The sequence below is a fragment of the Lutra lutra genome, chromosome 4 (assembly GCF_902655055.1).
Source record: "Lutra lutra chromosome 4, mLutLut1.2, whole genome shotgun sequence".
NCBI classification, from domain to species: domain Eukaryota; kingdom Metazoa; phylum Chordata; class Mammalia; order Carnivora; family Mustelidae; genus Lutra; species Lutra lutra.
Window position 1 is genome coordinate 99,811,141 of NC_062281.1, and position 19,229 is coordinate 99,830,369.

A 19,229-nucleotide genomic window follows, 5' to 3' on the forward strand; every position below is an offset into this window, starting at 1 on the left:
TCCAGTTCCAAGGGTTACCATAGCAACTGCTTTTGGAAAATGGAAACTAGTATCAGTGAGCAGTGACCTGATACTATAGTAATAACTCATCCATGTCATAGGGTCTTCTTCCTTTACACACTTGCATTAATTTTAGCAAGATTTTTGCAAATTGGTGTGGCTTCCAACACTCCTGAAAAGGGGTTTCTTCTTTTTCTAAGATTTTTGTGACCATCTAGTCTAAAAGGATCTCACTACTCAGGATATAATCAAATCCACTGGCAAAGGCAAGCACATGTTTTCCTGTGGTCATTTGACTTGGAAAAATAAAGTCACCAGACAAGTATGATAGATCAATCTCAATTTTCTGGTTCTCCTCTTACATTCACTTGGATCTTATAATTATATTTAAAGATGATTATTTCTTAGAAACATAAAGGCAAAACAAATACTTGATTTGCCGGATCGTAACAGCCCTGAACATACTAGAGGTAATTCCTCCTTTGTTGAAGGAATTAATGTATACATTTGTCCTTCCCAGATGACAATATTCTGTTAAACTGGGTTCAGGATATTTGGATTAATACTTAAAGTTCTGACAAAATTTTTACCCTTCAATGATGCATCTATAAAAGATAAGAATGCCTCTTGTCATTCAAGAAGGTTCCTTTTTAGCTGGAATGTGGCAATTATGATTAAACAACACAATAGGACTACTTAAGACATATTTGGGTTAAGATTTTTCTGTTAATCTATTTTGCTCTTCTCAACTGCTTTTAGCATTTGATTCATTTCTGCATTCAGTTTCTTCTAATTAAAACAAAACAAATAATCTATGCCTCCTTATTTGAAAAAACTCAGCATTGTCCTTTTGCTGAATCTCAGAGGGAGTGCACCTCACATCCCTTCCCTCTGGATGCAAACAGAGCAGAACTGCTAAGACTGATTTTATGAAACCTGAGATGAGAGAGAAACCTGAGGCCTGGAAGTTCAAGTTCAGACCACCTGGTCTGGAAATAAAGAAAATATTCATCGCTCTTAAAAAGATAAGTCTCTAAGGCAATGTATACATAATTCCTAATTAAGTTTCACGAAGCCCCCTGGGAGAGTCAGAAAACTCAAACTGCAGGGACAGGAAGCTACAGCAGTCCTTACCTCCCGGAGGGGGTTTGTTTTTGGAGGTGAGGATGACAAAGCCAAATCCTTCATTCTCCTTCCGTTGCAAGACTACATCATAGGCCTCCTGCGGAGCAGGCCTGGCTGGGACCTCTGCTCTGTTCGGGCGGGGTGAGCCATTCTGTGTCGACAGGAATGCTGGAGAGCTGTCCTCCTCAGGTTGTTTCTCTGTAATAAACACGACCAATTCTGATATTTCCAGTACATCGTAATTTTTGTTGACTGAAGTTTTTCTGTGCTAAGCCTCTCCCAGGACAAAGGAGATTTGAATAGTACAGAGCACAGAAAAGCAATCCCCCTACGTGAGCTCTGGACATCATGGGAGTGCAGCTGTAGGGGGCAGCACTGGGGCTGACATCTTCAGTACTCGCCCGCCTATGACCTGAAGAATGTTACGGTATCTCATTTTAAAGGAAGCTTTCTTGAAGCTTCCGTGAAAGCTCATGGTAAATCCATTCTTCTTGAAATTGTCCTAATTCCAGCAGGATTCTGATCAGTAATTTTAACAAAAGTTGGTCATGAAAACTGACACGGTATGACTTCCTTTTAAAATCAACATTAAATATAACTCAGTGCGGGACTAACGTTGGTGATGCCAGGGAGGTCACTGCATGGGACAGAGGTGCTGCCCCTCACTGGTAGAGAGGTTAGCCGTCAACACAGGATTCGTCCTACAGAGTGTGTTTTACAGGTGCAGCCTTCCTGATTGATGATACCAGATGTGCTAACCGTCAGTGGCCCACCGCCTACCACGCCCAGCAAATGACAAACTGTCCACGTGGGCAGCCAATTCTCCCAGGAGCAGAACCGGTCCTAGGGATCCCCAGCAAGCAGAGACGTAAACTTACATATTTTTTCCCATTCAAGTATGACATCAGAATTCAAGAAAGAATAACACAAGTTAGTGCTAACTGATTTAGAACAACAGGCAAATTTTGTGTCATAATTTGACATAACTTGAGCCATCATTAACAACAGCCAGAACGCACCGCCACTGAGGAATATCCATTTTTAAGTGCTCTTTTGACTCAAAATCTACATGATTCTGAGATTATGTCTTAGAATTTCAACAAAGTGCCGCCAACATCCAATCATTAATGAAAAATAAAGGTTGGTTTTTTTGTTTTTTTTTGTATAATGTGTGGTCATAATAAATTAGCTAAATGCCTCCAGGAGTATCAAACTACTATGAAATATCTTCATGATGCTCTCCGGGAGAGAGCCAGTCTCTAGTTGTACAACAGCACATTTTTTACCGCATGTGGTTATGTTCTGACTCCAACACAACCAACACAGCATTAAAATCTGTGTGTGTCTCTGTCTGGTCCATAGAAAAACAGGCAGGTCTTTCCTTTGGATGTTGCAATCAAAAACACAGAGCCTCATTTTTAAAAGTAATGCAAATATTCATCAAGTCCACAAACCTTCGGTGATGTCCGCTCTGTCCCAGGCAGACACTGTTTTACGTGTGGGGGATACAGCAGTTAGCTAAGTGCATCACTGTCCCTACCTCGATGAGGCTCACATTCTTGTGCTACAGGGTTGTCTTTTTAAGATCTTCAAGTGGCAAGAACTCACTTCTAAAATTCTGATGTAACATTCACAAAGCTATTGATGAGGAAAATGTTTTTCTACCCTCATGTAATGGTTTAGACCCTGGGCTCTATAATTAAACTCCCCGTTCTAATCCTGGCCCTACTACTCACCAGTAACGTGTCTCTCAACTGTTCTGTGGGTAACTGTAAAACACCAGTATTTATATCCTGGTGTTGTAAAGACTAAATAAAAGAATCCATACGTCTGAGACAGAGTAAGCACTCGATAAACATTTTCTTCTTACTGTTAAATGACATCATATTAAAAGTACTCAAACAGAAACATTCAGCCCTCTTTGAATATTTAGCAATTCCTCAGGAGCCAAAATCTTTTGCTATTCAGCTCAAGGGATCTCTTGATATGACTAAAAAACTGTACTTCTTTTTAAGAAAACAGACTTAACCTGATAGTCCCATCTATAACACCACATTGGCAAAATATGTTAATATGGTCTTAATATAGAGGCCCCAAATTTCTTTCTCTCTTCCGATAGTAGTATTATTTCTGGATCCTTCTGACGTTCCATGACCTCCCATGACGAGGCAGGCCCTGGCTCATCTCGTACACCAGGAAACACACTAAAGAAACTGCAAAACTGTACAGAGAGCAGACTAAGTCTCTTTGTTTCTTGATTAGCCTATGAAGCAGGGATGGGCTCACATACCACAGAAGACCTTTCTTCTGACCGTTAGCAGCACGTGGCCATTTCGAGCAGCCGTGGTCATGAGGTCCAAGACTTGTTTGTGAGACTTCCCTTTCACGGGAATCCCATCAATGCACATCAGCTCATCAGCTGCACGCAGCCGGCCGTCTTTCTCCGCGGCGCCCAGAGGAATGATGGCCCCGATGTAGATCTGGTAAGATACCAAAGCGTAGGTTGGTCTCTACAGTGGACTAGGCTCCCCTACGACCCTTAACTATTGAGCTAAAGGCTTCCTAACTCAGTACTACGCAAACCAACACTGTTTTTGCAGTTCAACCATGAACATTTTGAGAAAGGCAGTATCTTGGAAAGTGACCATTCTCCAAAAGGGCATTTCACATAACCCCACTCCGTGATCCCTCCTGGATCTTCAGGGATGCGTACACGCAAGACTGAAAATGCAAAGCCGTTCAATGACTTAAAAAGTGCCACTATCACTTCTACCAATATGACAAAAGACATTAAATTCAGAAAATGCAATTCTGTGGAGTAGCTACTAAAAAGTACAAAAAGTATACTGAATGCCATCAGCAAGGGTTTTCTACGCACTGTTCACAGCAACTGGGATGATTCTTAAGAAAATCCCATTACATATGGTTACTAGTGGAAATTCAGTATATAAACCCAGAAACATTTCTTGTTCCTAAATCGCAAAGCAGCAGAAATCTCAGGGGAACAGAATGGCCTGAGGTCCACTCACATCGAGGTAAACGGATCTGGCTCATCTTGTTTGCTGGCAATTAGACTCCTGTAATTAGGGAACCCTGAATGTTTGGGCTAGATTCAGAGCTGCTAAAACCTGACATTTAAGAGAAGGGTTTCTCCCAAGTTGTTTGATATAAACTCTGAAAATGTTTTAGTCATCATTATACGGATCAACAAAATAGGAAGCATTAAAACAGAATCACGTCCTCCACCAAGAACAATCAAGCTACTGTATAACCTGCCTGGAGCTTTATTTGTCTCTGATCATTGTTTTAACTATAGCCAATATGGCTAATTAGAACACATGTATAATATATAAATCAACTCTTCTATCCAGAAATAGAAAGAAGCCTGTCATTTTAAAAGGTTACTGTTACCTAACTTCCAAGCACGATAATAATGTCTTTCTTATATTACACAGAAAAAACTTAAATATGTTCTCCAACTCTACAAAGCACATTACTTCTCTGTCATTCAAACTGAGGGCAAGACTTAAAAATAGAACCTATTACATTTGTCCTCTAAACTTTATGTGAGAATCTTGTATAAAGTTCTAGATTTTTAAATGCTTTACAAACATAACCCTTATGCTTTCTGGACAGAAACATCAATTATTTTATATTTTTCTAGCTTCACAGGTATGGCAGATGACATGGCAGGCAAAGTACTGAGCATGAAAATGTCAACCCATTAATAAGAGTAAGTGACAGAATACGCCCGGGCTCATGCCACCTGTTTACGGAGCATTCAGTCAAAGGACAGACTGATGGTGGCAAACAGGATGCTTCTTTCTTAGAGAAGGCAAGGGTCTTAAAATTTAACAAGGGCAAAGGGAAATAGAAATTGAAAATAAGCTGTAGGTACACAGAGGAGGACAGAAATTGATCACTGCCCCACTTAGCGGACATACTCAGTTCTAGCCTCCGCCGCACCGAAGTAACCGGAAGACCCTACACTAACAGATATGCAGCTCTTCCTCCCATTCAGGAGATGCTTACAGGAAACAAAATCATAAAAAAAAAGAAAAAGAGAGAGAGAGAACAAAAGCACCATATTCTACTGAACAGCTACCTAAAATTTCATAGGAATAGCCGAATTCTGAAGTATGTGAACTTACAGACTGGTCGGGTCCCTCTCCTCCCAGAACCCGGAAGCCAAATCCCGACTCCTGTTTCCGAAGAAAAACATCCAAGTCCTTGGTGTTTGGTGCTAAGGAAAATCAGAAAAATAGAAAAATAAATACAAAAAACAAAATACTTTGATTTACTTAAAAAGGATTAAAATAAAACAGTGCAATTATTTAGTAGGATCATAGTATTGAGTTCAATGAACTATAACTTCAGAACTCTCTGGTAGGTGAAAACTTACACAAGAACATACCATTACATACTAGTACCAAAAAAAAAAAAAAAAAAAAAAATCAATCCTAAGTCTTTATTTTCAGCTCTAAACAAAACTTTGTATGGCAAGTGCTCAGGAACATTTACCCCCACTTCCATTATGCTGCCATTAAATCCTAATGGTTTCAAATCCGTGTTGTGATATTAAGTGCAGAATCATTCAATTTAAGTTTGACGTTTGATAGGTACAAATTACCTAAATTAACATTTGGACAAATACTAGGAAAAGAGAGTCTGTACAATGCCTTAATTCTACTACTAAACTAATATCTTTGCTTCTGAAAAGCATTCCATATTTGCTTAGCCTAATTTTGTAAATGGTTATAATTTTAAAAGGAAATGATGATCACTAACACCTATCATTAGCCCCATTTTCTAGCTGTGGAAGCTGAGGCCTCGCTAAGTGGCCCAGTGTCAGGCAGCAAGTAAACGCAAGAGCTAAGATTTCAAGCCAGCTTGATTTCTAGAGTCCAGGCTCTTCACCCACCCTATCCTGCACCCCAAGGGCAGGTTGCTTTCATCAGAATATTAAGTCTGGAAAAACCTACTTCATAAATAAAATAATTTGATCTTCAAGAAAATATTAATGTTATTCATAAGCAAGAAGTGTTTGCTAGAAACGTGGGGAGCTATATAAAAATTAAGATATTGGACAGGGTAAATCTTGATAATGTTCCTGAGAAGGAGTCTCTTTTAAGAAATGAGTCCTATCAGAATTACAGAACTTTAGGGATAAAAGACTCTGGAGCCCAACTCAGTTACTTTACAGATGTGGCCCAAAAGAACGGAGTAGTTTCCACCAATACTAAGAATATACCAGCCTATCAATGGCAAGTCAGAAGAAAGGGATTCTCCGTAGTTCTATTAATTTAAGTTATTGCTTTGCTGTGTTTGCCTCTGGTTTCCATCTTTCTGAATATGGCCTGGGCCTATCAAGATACAGATCGGGAATTGGTTAAATATGAAGTCGATTATACATAATATTTCCACCTGTGTACACAGTTTCCAAGGCAGATTTAGATTTCTCAGAAACAAATTTGGAAAAAATTAAGCCTACATAATCTGTAATTTTACTTTGGAAAACATTCTTCATTTTAAACAAATGAGCACAAAACTGAATTTCTGCCTTCTGCATGCTCCCTGCTCATCACCTCTCAGCTGAGCTCCTCTGAGCTAAGTCTACGCTGGTCTCCTCCTCAGGCTGCACACTCTCTGATTCACCACCCCTCACACCCCTGACAGGAAAATCTCAGAAATACAAGTCCAAGATGATTACCCCTACCTACAGTGGAACCACTGCGCGGCTCTCTATCCTTTTTATGATGGACTCCAGCTTCCTCAGAGCGGCCTCCCCTGTCCTCCCCTGCCCTCCCTCCCCAGCCTGCTGGCCCCTGCTCTCCCCTCTTTGGTTTCTGGTGCCAACTGGACCCAGCCGAACTGGGCTACTTGCAGAACCCAGGCCGCGCAAGGTCAACGTGCAAAGGTTACTCCTGCTTTCTTTCTCTTTCTCTCTGCCTCATAAATACCTCTTCATCTTCAAAGACGTGGTTCTGGCTTAACTTGCCACGTGAAGCAGTACCTGATGCTTCCTGCCACCCCCACTGGTAAACTGATCATCTCCTCCTTTGGGTCCCAGTGAGACTCATCTGGACTCATTTAGACAGACTTCTCTGATTACATATTTGTCTTTTCCAATCAGGGCTAATCATCTGTTTGGGCGCAGGGCCTGCAGAACCTATTTATCTCTCTACTCCCATCACCTACGACCGTGTTAGGTAGACAGTAGGCACTTTATCTCTGGTTTTGAAAAAAAAAAAAAAAATGGATGAATGCATGTTGAAGATAAATGGAAGAAGCCCAGAGTCATATGAAAATGGGGATGAAGGAATAACTTTATAATACGGTTTTGAAAGATGGGAAGGTCCCAGTTTTTTAGAAAACTCAAATTGATTTTGTCACATGCTTTCCTGAAATAGCCCACAACTACTTACGTTTATCTTCATATAAAGTCTTAGATTTCAGGTAGACCTCAGAAGGATCCAATTTCGGGGATCCTGACCTGATAATGCTGGGTGGAAAAGGCATAGGCTGGGGAAGGGGCTCATTTACGGCCTCCAAACTTCCTGAATTTTCCTTTTTATCTGTTTTCTGAAATGGAAAAGGGCCTTACTTAGTATTTTAGAAAACCAGATGGCTGATTAGTTCATAAGACTATTGTGTGAACCGGGTGTGTCACGGGCTGACAGGTGGGCGGGGGTGGGGCGGGTGCAGGGTCAAAGCCGGCGGTGTATTTGCAGCCTTGTAGGAATTTACCTTCACAGCCGTGTGCACTTTGTTAAAACATATTTAACTTAAATTAGAAAAGATTTATACTGCTGTCAACTGAAGGGTCTGAATTAGTCCTAAGTTTACACAATTTTGCCCTTTTCTCCAGCTCCAAGACACAAATGGAGTATGGGAAGAAGGTGGGCAGGGACATAACCCAGGGCAGCAGCATGTGGCAAGAGGGGGGGCCCCCCCCGAGCGAACAGCCCCGTGAAGCTCTAGATCCGCCCCACCTCCCCACTCACTCTATTTAATTCCCAGGGCAGATGTTTGAGATGCCGCTCTCTCTCAGAAAATGGGGTCAGAAGTGTTACCTCTAATGTGGGCTATGAAAAGGACACTATGAAAACCCCACATGGCCAGTTCAAACACAGGAAGGAAAAACGCACCATGCGGGACATTCTGCTAAGGGCAAATGGGAGCTAATTATGTTCGTACTTTTCCCATTCTTTCCCGAAATAATAGCCAGGCAAAATGACTTAATAAAATTTGGGTTGGGGGGTGATATCCAATAGACAGCCTGAGAAAATAAATATGGTTTTGAGAACAGCCTGTTCTGCATTCTTGCGGAGGGAGGCAGATTATGGATGTCTGTGGTAAAACTACAAACGCGGACTAGGATGCAGGAGCAGCGGCAGCTTATCAGGGAGCGGGATGAGGACGGCCACTACAAAGTGCTCTCCCAGTGTCACTGACCCAGACCCCCATCGGGTGGCAGGAGGACGAGAGCAGTCGCCTCCCCTCTCCCCGGCATGTCCTAGGGATCTGTCAGAGCAGCGCCAGGCCAGCAGTCATAAAGCATTAGGGTCACCTAGTGGTGCCGGCAGTCACTATGAAGTAGAATGGTAGCACCGGAGTTCAAAACAATGACCAGAGAAACACAGGGAAACATAGTGCCATTTTAACGACACAGGCTAAAAAAGCACTTCTGTTCGCACTGGTTGTTAAGTGGTGCCATCTACAGAAGTACAGAATGTGGCTTTCCTTTTGAGCCATAAGACAACAAATTTGTAGAGGATCTTATTGGGTGAACTAGAAAGAATTCACCCATTTTCTATCAGACAGTGCTTCCTTTAATAGCCTATGGTGGATGGTTAAGGAAGCCCATCTTTCCATTGCTGGATGACAGGCGCCCAATCGAGCAAACTAGATCTAAATTAGGACTTTATACATGATCATCTTCATAGCCACACCCACGTAATGTGGGTATTTCGGCAGCTACACATCTGCCCCAGCACACTTTCTTTCCTGGCACTGTTTGCTGTACCCTTTTTTAGGTCTTCTTTGCTATACGGGTCCCTAAATAGGCTACTCAGTTCTTCAGAAGAATGATAAAGAAAACACTGTTTCAAGTCTCACAGCCTATCACTTTGATGGCAAGCAAGCTGAGCACAGAGGCCACAGTTACTCTGGAAAGTCTTGCTCAGTCCACTGTGAGAATGTAATCTCATGGCGGGTGTTTACTGTCCCCAGGAAATGACGTGAAGCTCTCACTGCTCTTTGGGCGTCAGGAGAAGATGTCCCAGGTTTCATTCTCTGCCCTCACCCGTAGCCACTTCCTCCCCCTTGCTCCTCTCAAACACCAAGAGAGCAGAAGGACTCTACGTGGGCACGTTGATGTCTTCAGGCTTCACCATTTAGAGGGCAGGGCTACTGGCAGTACAGGCCGTTAGCATTCGGGAGACACACGTAACCAGGCAAGCCCACCCCCTCTCTAACTCACAGGCTACCCCAGAGTGTCTGACACAAGCCCAGGGCAGGACGCCTCCTCACTTCTCCCAGGGGTAATCACCAGCACCAAGCGCTGTTCTCACGGAGGGGGCTCCGCATCTCTCTCGCTGTGTTGGGAAAGAAGCATGTGAGGACCACTGTATACTCACCATTTTGGCAGTTTTGGTTGGTGAAGGAGGACCTTAAAAAAAAATGAGCCAAATTTTAAAAACAGAGGAAGCATTTCCAGATCACAAATACTGCTCACGCTTATGATAAAACTAGCTTCGACTTTTAGTAGGCTAGTAAACCTATGGCCAGCACCTGCTGTACGCCAGGCATTGTACGGATATGATTTCACATCATTTCCGTGCCAATCCCAAGGTGTAAGTGTTACTACCACTGTATACATCAGGTCAACAAAGACTCAAGGAGATTACATTACTTCCTCATACCACAGAACACGTAGCAAGGCAGGAAACTGACATTAGGCCTGCCTGACACCAAACCCTGGTTTCTTTGTTATATGTGCTGGAAATGTGGCTAACTCTCCAGCCCTCCCACAGAGATCCTCCCCTTACTCTGAGCACATTCTACTGCCTCACCCAGAGAAGAAACAAAAATAGTTCCAAGAAATGAGGAAATTCAAAAACATCCTAGTAAACTACCCATTTGCCTCAAAAATGAAAACTAAAAGCCAGAGAGAGAAGTGGGAATGGCTGAATTTTAGTCTTAAAAATACTAATCATTCATAGGTAGGGATTTAAGAAGGCCCATCAAAATGCAACTTGATGGTTAGTCCTTGGACCTGGATTTATGCCTGCGAGCAGTGCAAGTCAGCTGATGACCTTGGAAAACAAAAACTGTATTTCTCTCACATGAGGACTGCGGGGTTTGATTAACATTTACAGACAGATACTAAAGCTTCAGAGAAAAGCTTCGTGAGCATGAGTGCTCATGATTGCTTTACAAAACAGATTTTTTTGTTCTGTACAATATTTTGTTGTACATTTTTGCTTATTCACAGAGACACTAGCTCTTTCCAAACATCCCCGGTACATCACAGAGGCCCAGATGAAGAACCACCGGTGGAAAGCGTCAATTTCTACTACTGCCATCGACAGAGAAAATGAAATTGATATATTTCATCTGAAGTAGCACAATGCTGTGACTCTTTCTAATCACTAAAACCATAAATCAGATTTTAAAAAGAATATACAGGGAAGAAAATCCATAACGGACACTAATGAAACCACTAATAACTAAAAAAAAAAACTGCTGGCAAAGATACTGCTTACGGAAGCAGTCAGATGGAACCTTAAGGAAAAGGCACACTAATTAGCAGTTAAGTCTGCTGGGAGAAGAGAGATTCTGCCATGGAAGGAAGGACGATTAACAGATATAAATGCACAGTGAAGATTTTTCCTTGTGCTTTTTACTCACCTCCTCTTAGGATGAGCAACGGTACATCTGCACCTACTGGAAACTGCTTTAGCACCTCTACCACTTGGAGATGTGTTAAATTCTGCACATTTTGATGGTAAATTTCCTTAATTATATCCCCTTTCTGGAGGCCTTGACACCACTGACTATCCAGTATCATTTTGACCTTCTGTCCTGTTGGGCTGTCAGCAATTGCAAACCCAAAGCCTTTGGGGCCCTTAATCAGAGGGACAGTCACTAGTTCGGGCTGGGAGCTGCCCGATGATGCCAGGGATGCTCGCTGCTCGCTCAGATCCAATGGTCCATTGAGACGGTCACTGATCAAGGTGGGTCCTGGTTTTCCATTCTGGTCTAGGACCACTGCTCCTGACTTAAAATCCTGAGTATTCATGCAAGTCTCTCCCTTGGTTAATGACTGTCCATTGATGACAGAAGTAGCAGCAACAATGTCCACGACAGGATCTTCATTGTCATCAGGAAGTGGATAACCACGGCATAGAGTGAGGTTGACATACTGATTGACAGGTACCAACTGAAACATCTGGACAACGTCGGCATGGGTGTGACCAAGGACACAGTTGCTATTGATGTCTACAATAACATCACCTGTTAAGACACGTGTTAAAAATATTAAAACCACCAGCAAGTTAATGTTTTGTTGGGGTAGGGTGGGACAAAAATAAACTCATCATCTAAATTTGAATTCTGGAAACCTCTTACTATTCATTAACTGCTGAAAAGATAGATTTTTTTTTTTAAAGATTTTATTTATTTATTTGACAGAGAGATCACAAGCAGGCAGAGAAGCAGGCAGAGAGAGGAGGAAGCAGGCTCCCTGCTGAGCAGAGAGCCCGATGCGGGGCTCGATCCCAGGACTCTGAGATCATGACCTGAGCCAAAGGCAGCGGCTTAACCCACTGAGCCACCCAGGCGCCCCGAAAAGATAGATTTTGAACACAGACACATCATTCTCTCTTCTGTGGTTCTTATCTAAAAAATATATATATATAAATGTATGAAACCTTAATTATCTTTGCGGCAAAGAGTTACCACCTCAAGCTCAAGGGAATCATTTGAAAAATAACTGAATTCATATGGTCATTGTTAGTATATCCTCTGAGTCATACCTAAGCGGCCACACAAAGCAAGGCTCATGGCAGTAGGTATTCAGTCTACAGACGAGGAGCAAATAACTCCATCAGCTACTTGTATAAACAGGTGATCTTTCAATACCACCTTCTGGTTCTTGATTTTAAGAGGCCAGTAATTACAGAGGCCAATTAATTACCTAAAATTAAAAATTCATTCTAGTTTGAAAAATGTAGGGCTGAAGATTACAATAATGTATGTTATGAATGTATGTCCCTTTGGCATCTTTCTCAGTCTTAATTGTACAGATTTTTCAATTTATCCTAATTTCAGATTTTGAAAGGAGAAACAAGTAACAAGTGAATCCAACACAAGTAAAGAACGTATTATTTAAGACACGGAAAAGTCAGCTAAACACGTTCTTGTAGAAATTGTTTTTGCTTTTTTTTCTTTTTTTTTAAATTTTTTTAAGATTTTATTTATTTATTTGACAGAGATCACAAGTAGGCAGAGGCAGGCAGAGAGAGAGGAGGAAGCAGGCTCCCTGCCGAGCAGAGAGCCCAATGCGGGGCTCGATCCCAGGACTCTGAGATCATGACTCGAGTCAAAGGCAGAGGCCCCAACCAAGTGAGCCACCCAGGCGCCCCTGTTTTTGCTTTTCTGATTTTACATTATTACGACCACTTTGTGGCACAGTCATTACTCTATGACATTCATCAGTGGTGAATTTTTTTTTAATGCAGCCTTAACTTTAAAAATCTGCCCTCTAATGTCTCATCCATTTGCTGCTTTTATTTGAATATGATTATTTAAAAGGTTATTGCCAAATACAGGTGCTTTAATTTGTTCTGATTGCATGTAGGCTCAAAAAAAATCAACACAAATGGTATTTAAAACAACGTTAGTAGAGGGCACGGATTGCATAGAGCACTGGGTGTGGTGCAAAAATAATGAATATTGTTATGCTGAAAAAATAAAAAAAAAAAAACAATGTTAAAGTGTGCAGAAATGTATTTCATAATGTAAGACAACACAGTGATCAGACTAATAAGAAACAAAGTTTGGACTTTCCCTTCCCTGGCAAAAGTTTCCAGAATTTCCATGGAAGTACTGTATTGCTATACAAATTAGACATCAGTTTTAGACAAATCTGCATCTCTATTATGAAACCCTGATAACACATCCAAATGCTACCAAATGTGTTTTGTGGACAAAATGTTAAAAGAAAAAAAAAAAGGGCAAAACTGAGAGCTTAAAAATTTTTACTAGTAATTTTACTCTCTAGTTTGTTAATCTCATAAAGTCATAAGAGCACAAATCATTTTTCTTGTAACTTCTGATTATTTTAACTTTTCTTGTTTTAGGTCTTAAGTCTCTTGCTTTTAGCTTCTTGTTTTAAGTCTTAAATGGGAAAGCAAAATATGAGAGATACCATATCTTAAATGAAAATAAGTTGATATGTGCCATTAAAAATACTATGGCAACTGAACTGTCCAAATGGGGGGACACATTTGCTTTAGCGAATAGTCTAAGAAGGGACCTTAGGGGGGCCTGGGTGGCTTAGTGGGTTAAAGCCTCTGCCTTCGGCTCAGGTCATGATCCCAGGGTCCTGGGATCAAGCCCCGCATCGGGCTCTCTGCTCAGCAGGGAGCCTGTTTCTTCCTCTCTCTCTCTCCCTGCCTCCCTCTCTGCTTACTTGTGATCTGTCTGTCAAATAAATGGATAAAATCTTTAAAAAAAATTTAAAAAGAAAAATCAATACACTTACTATGCTTTCTCTAGATGTACACTTGCTTTATAAAAAATGGCCCTCCCTCAAAACGAGTATGCACTGAATTTAGAGGATAAACTATTTTATCCTCTAAAATAGGGAGGACTCTCCCTCCCCAGCTGTATAATCTAGTTCTCTATGTATATAAATGGTATCTATAATATATGCATATATAGTTATTATATATGTAAATACATATTTACTATATGTCAGTTTTATAAGTATATATGTAAATGAAACCTTTTCACCGTAGTTCTTATTACACTACCACTGCTCTTCAAACCATCTTGAGAAATTACTTACCTGGTGCAATTTTCCCATCCTGAGCTGCAGGACCATCTTTCAGCACATTTTTTACTTGTAGGAACTCATCTGGCCTGTCTCCACCAATAATGGTAAAGCCAAATCCCATCGTGCTTTTCTTCAACGATGCTCGGATAAGGATGCCTTTCAGCTGGGACGGATCTCGAGTAAAGTGGGATTTTTCCATATCTGCACCAAAACAAGAAATGGGTTTGAGAACAAAAATAAAAACAATGAACATGGCCCTCAGAGTCAACTTTAAGAGAGTCTATATAACTTAAATATAATAAACCATAAAGGGATGCACATTAGAGAGAATCTAATGTTATGAAACAGAATTTAAATTCATAAACTATTAAAAAAAAAAAAAAACCTTAGCCAGTGACTCCAGGCATCTCTTACAGGACTTCTCTATGTTATCTGAAAGGTAAAAGCATGTACTTTATCAACCCCTCATTGCTTTGTTTATTCATACTTTTTCTCAACCCAAAGAGTCCTTCATATGAAGTCAAAATATGCACCTGCGGGATAACCTTTATTATTAAATTCCTGAGAGTCTGAGACACCATTCAGCTGCACATTTCATTTAAATAAACATCTACTGAGCTCTACTGAGAAAACACTATTCTGGGAGGATGAAGGCAATGGCCACACACTTACGAAAAAGAATATACTGACATACACTGAGAACTTTTTATAATTCACAACTTGGGCTTTCTGCAGCCTTCAGTTTGTATCTGATGAAGGCATGAATTCCTGAACTATCAGTAAATAGCTTTACCTTTCTTTCCCTTTTACTCATGTTCAGTGAATACTCTGGGAAGAAAACAAACACAGCTCCACTGAAAAGCCCATTTTTAGAGGTTTCCTCAGATGATCCTAAAACTGAAATTGATCCATTTTGGCAAATAATGAATTTATACAGCTCCTTCTCCTTCCCCTCTTCTCCTCTCTGGCTGCATTTAGGCACTTTTGAGAACCGTGAAAAGATCTAATTCTGCAATTAATAACTTACAAAGAATTGTTTAAATTAACTTCTAAAAAGATGGCCTAACATTTGTTGCCAAATATTTAATAGTTTTATTGAGATATAATCACATATGATAATTGAGCCACTTAAAGTGTGCCAGTCAACGTTGTGCAATCATCACCTAATTCTAGGAACCCACGCGGCTTAGCAGCCACTCTCCATGTCTCCCTCACCTGCATTCACACACCCTAGTGTTAGGCAATCACTGAGTTGATTATTGTCTTCACCTCTATCCAATTTGGACATTTCATATAAATGGAGTCATGGACTATGTGATCTTTTGAATGATTTCTTTCACTGAGTATCATGTTTTTGAGGTTCATCTGGGTTTTAGCATGTATGAGGACTTTATTCTTTTTTACTGCCAAGTAATTTTCACTGTAGGGATATCTCTTGTTTTATCTGTTTCTCAGTAGATTGACAGCTGGGTTGTTTCCACTTTTTGGCCATTACGAGTGATGCTGTTATGACCATACAATGTACAAGGCTTTGTGTGGACATACACTGTCATGCCACTTCTGTATATACTAGGACTGGAAGGGCAGCAGTTGCCATAAACTTAAGAGTAACTATGTATAACGTTTTGAAAAACTGCCACAGTTTTCCAAAGAGGCTGCACCATTTTCTATTTCTACTGGCATCTATGAGGATTCCGACACTGGTTACTGTGTGCTTTCCGGTTCTAGCCACTCTAGTGAGCATGAGTGGTATCCTGCTGTGGTTTGGGTGCTCATTTCCCTAATGACTTCAATCAACACAGGTGACGTGTTTCATACAAAGCTCACACTCAGCACTATATCGAGCCCAGAGTTATTTGTGGATAGCTGCTGCTGCCCCTCTTAGCAAAGGTTTTTGTTTTTGTTTTTAAGGTTTTTATCTATTTGTCAGAGAGAGAGAGCTCAAGCAGGGGGTGTGGCAGAGGCAAGCTTCCCTCCCGTTGAGCAGGGAGCCCGATGTAGGACTCGATCCCAGGACCCTAGGATCATGACCTGAGCCAAAGGCAGATGCTTAATGACTGAGCCACCCAGGTGCCCTTAGCAAAGGGTTTTAAGAGGCAGTTAGAAAAGAGTCATCTTTGGAGCGGCCCCATATGGCAGCAGGGACTGGGCAGTGTAAACAGCTCCCTCCAGAGGTAGGGATGTCCTGAAGATACTGACAAAGGTAGGCCTGCGGTGGGAGTAGGTCAACTGACATGGTCCCCACCGAGTGCGTGCGTGTGTGTGTGTGTGTGTGTGTGTGTGTGTTTAAAAGAAGAGTAAATAAAGGTGGCCTTTGGTTCAAGAAAAAGAAAACTTCTCCCAATTCTGCTGATCTCTTCTAAATAAAAGTACTTGACACAAAATAAAGAAAGGCAAGAAGAAAGCAAGCAAGCAAGCAAGCAAGCAAGAAAGAAAAAAAGAAAGGAAGGAAGGAAGGAAAATCCACTATTTTGGGCTTCTGAAAGTGGAGGACTAGACCCCAGAGGGCAGTGCACTGACCACTGTAGACACTATTTTGGGAGGCCTCTCAGAGCTCAGCCAGCAAGCCTGTTCCTGGTGATCTCTCCGTACACTGCTGAGCTGAGCTCTTGTTCAGCCTCTGACATTCCAACTAGCCATCTGTCTCTGAACGAAATATTGCTTAAAAAAATTATTCAACACATTCAAAGCCTATTCCGTTGTGTAAGCTGATTATGACTGCCCACTGGGGTCGCCTCCCAGGTTGTGGACCAGATCATCTTCATAATGACTGTGTACACAAGCAATTGAGGACAAGATCTGATGAAATGTACCTTTCTCACTTTTAACCATGATACTTTGAATACTGTGATACTTCTGGTGAGCTATGTCATGCTCTAGTCCTCCTGAACATTGGAATAAGAGGGCCTCCTATGGGCAAAACTAGAAAATCAGCATAGGACACATGAGATTCAGATGTGCAAACATTAGAAGGGGGAGAAGGGAGTTCTAGCTAATACCTAATTTTGAAACTATGAATAAAACAGCCAAAGCTAATGACAAGTTGGTCAGAATTAGGTCTTGTCAGAATTAAACACAGGAAAGGGAGAATAAGAAAAGCACAAAGGAACAGTCTTTGACTCTAAAATACCTGATTTTAAGTCCAAACTGTGGGGTTTAGTTGAGTGATCTTGGAATGTTATTTGACCTCTTATTTTTATTTATTTTTATTTTTGTTATTTGACCTTGTAAAGTCTCAGTTGCTTCATCTATAAAATAGGAGTAGTAGTACACCTCATTCATGGGATTGTTATAGGGATTAAACTAGGCCAAGCTTCAAAAGCACAGGCAACAGGGCCTGACAAATAGTAAGTGCTCAATAAATGTACAGGAGCACAAACACAGGCATCCTGGCTCAGAAACTGTGTACTTCTGTCCTTGTGGCAAGTGCATCCTTGGAATGGATGCATCCAACAACTATAACCTGATGTTATCAAGGGATCTGAATGGGGACCATAATATTAACCTCGCAGAGATATTTTGAGTCTTAGCTGAGATGATATATACAAAGCATCCAACTGAGTACCTGACCCAGTAGCTCAATAAATGGTAGCCATGATTTTTCAAGAACTAGCATAACTTCTACCATTTCTAGGAAGTTTTTCTTGCCCTCTCCATAGTCAGATTTCATTTCTCTCTCCTCTGTTCCAAGTCTCTCCTTTGTTATGTCTGCTGTCATACTGTCTCTTTCCCTACCTAAATCATGAGCTCCTGAAAGACAAAGCCTAAGTTATTTTTCTCCTTTTGATGCCCAGCTCATAAGAGAGTGCCTGGTTACCCAGATTATTAACACATCCACACTCACACCCACGCTCCCTGCTCTTGAGGAGCTTAGAGTTTAGTGAGGGAGAGAAGATCTCCCTTGATATATGCCATGAAGACACGGGCATTCAGGAACTGTATGTTTTAATGCAAAGAACTCTGAATTTAAACTCAATAAAACTAAGTGCAAATTCTGGCTTGATACTCACTATGATTCTAAGCAAAAGGCTTCTCTTCACTGAAGTCTCAGTTTCCATATGTGCAGTGGGGATTCATGTCTCTCTCAACTTAGTGTCCTCCGTCTAGCCTCTTTGAATCAAGGCTATCAAAAAAAGTAACTGCACCCCATCTCTACTTCGTCACTCACCATTCCTTCTTCATTCTACTGCATTTTTACTTCCTGTCCACTTGCTTTTGCTAGAGTGACAAATCACCTCCACGTTGTTGGCCTCAGTGTACGTGTTTCAATTTTTGCCTTTCTGGACTATTCAGCAATGTGGGACACAAACACTCAACTTCTTTTTGAAACTCATTCCTTCTCGTGGTTGCCTCTCCCTACAACCTCATCTTTTTTTACTTTTTCTAACCATTTCTCTCTGTCCTCTGGCCCCTGGACCACCATTTCATGCGTCTGTGGCTTTATACATTCTGTTCCTTCTACCTGGCATGCATTCTTGTTCGTCTAAAATTATCACCTGTCTGATTTAACTTTTCTGGACACTTCAAGATCCACTCTTAATGTGTCCTCTGCTTTGAAAGTTCCTGTGTCCTTGACTTTCTCCACCAAAGGAGAAGTGAGCACTCCCTCCTTCATGCCACCTATTAATACGTTTCTATTAATACAACATGTACATCTCTATTAATAACAATGAGACCTAGTATTTATTGCCCACCATTTGCCAGATAGCATTGTAAGCACTTTCCATATATTAATTTGCATGCTCAGAACCGCCTTACGTGGTAAATACTCTTTTCATTCCTATTTCATAGATGAAGAAAAAGAAGCACAAAGAGTTTAGGGAATTCATCCAAGGTTATGTATTTGGGATTCACACCTGCTCCACCCTCCACATACTTAACTGCTCTCCGAGGATGGCACCGAACACCATCTATAACCATTAATTTCTGCATCAGCCTGTGAGCTCTTGAGGGCAAGACCTGTCTTACTCCTAATCGTTTTTGAATACTGTGTGATTGGCAGAGCACTAGGCACATAGTAGGTGCTCAGAAATATTTGTTA

At 41.1% G+C, this 19,229-nt stretch overlaps 1 protein-coding gene across 4 annotated transcripts in view; it reads right to left on the reverse strand.

Moving 5' to 3' along the window:
• Positions 1-19,229, reverse strand: part of MAGI3 (membrane associated guanylate kinase, WW and PDZ domain containing 3) — a 445,211-nt gene that overhangs the window by 24,925 nt on the left and 401,057 nt on the right. For all 4 annotated transcript variants that reach the window (XM_047726841.1, XM_047726840.1, XM_047726839.1 and 1 more), the window contains exons 9-15: positions 14,201-14,389; positions 11,038-11,643; positions 9,765-9,796; positions 7,551-7,707; positions 5,277-5,368; positions 3,416-3,605; positions 1,135-1,323 (exon numbers count right to left, since the gene is read on the reverse strand). In XM_047726841.1, coding sequence (XP_047582797.1) covers positions 1,135-1,323; positions 3,416-3,605; positions 5,277-5,368; positions 7,551-7,707; positions 9,765-9,796; positions 11,038-11,643; positions 14,201-14,389 — 1,455 coding nt within the window. The remainder of the gene's footprint in view (positions 1-1,134; positions 1,324-3,415; positions 3,606-5,276; positions 5,369-7,550; positions 7,708-9,764; positions 9,797-11,037; positions 11,644-14,200; positions 14,390-19,229) is intronic.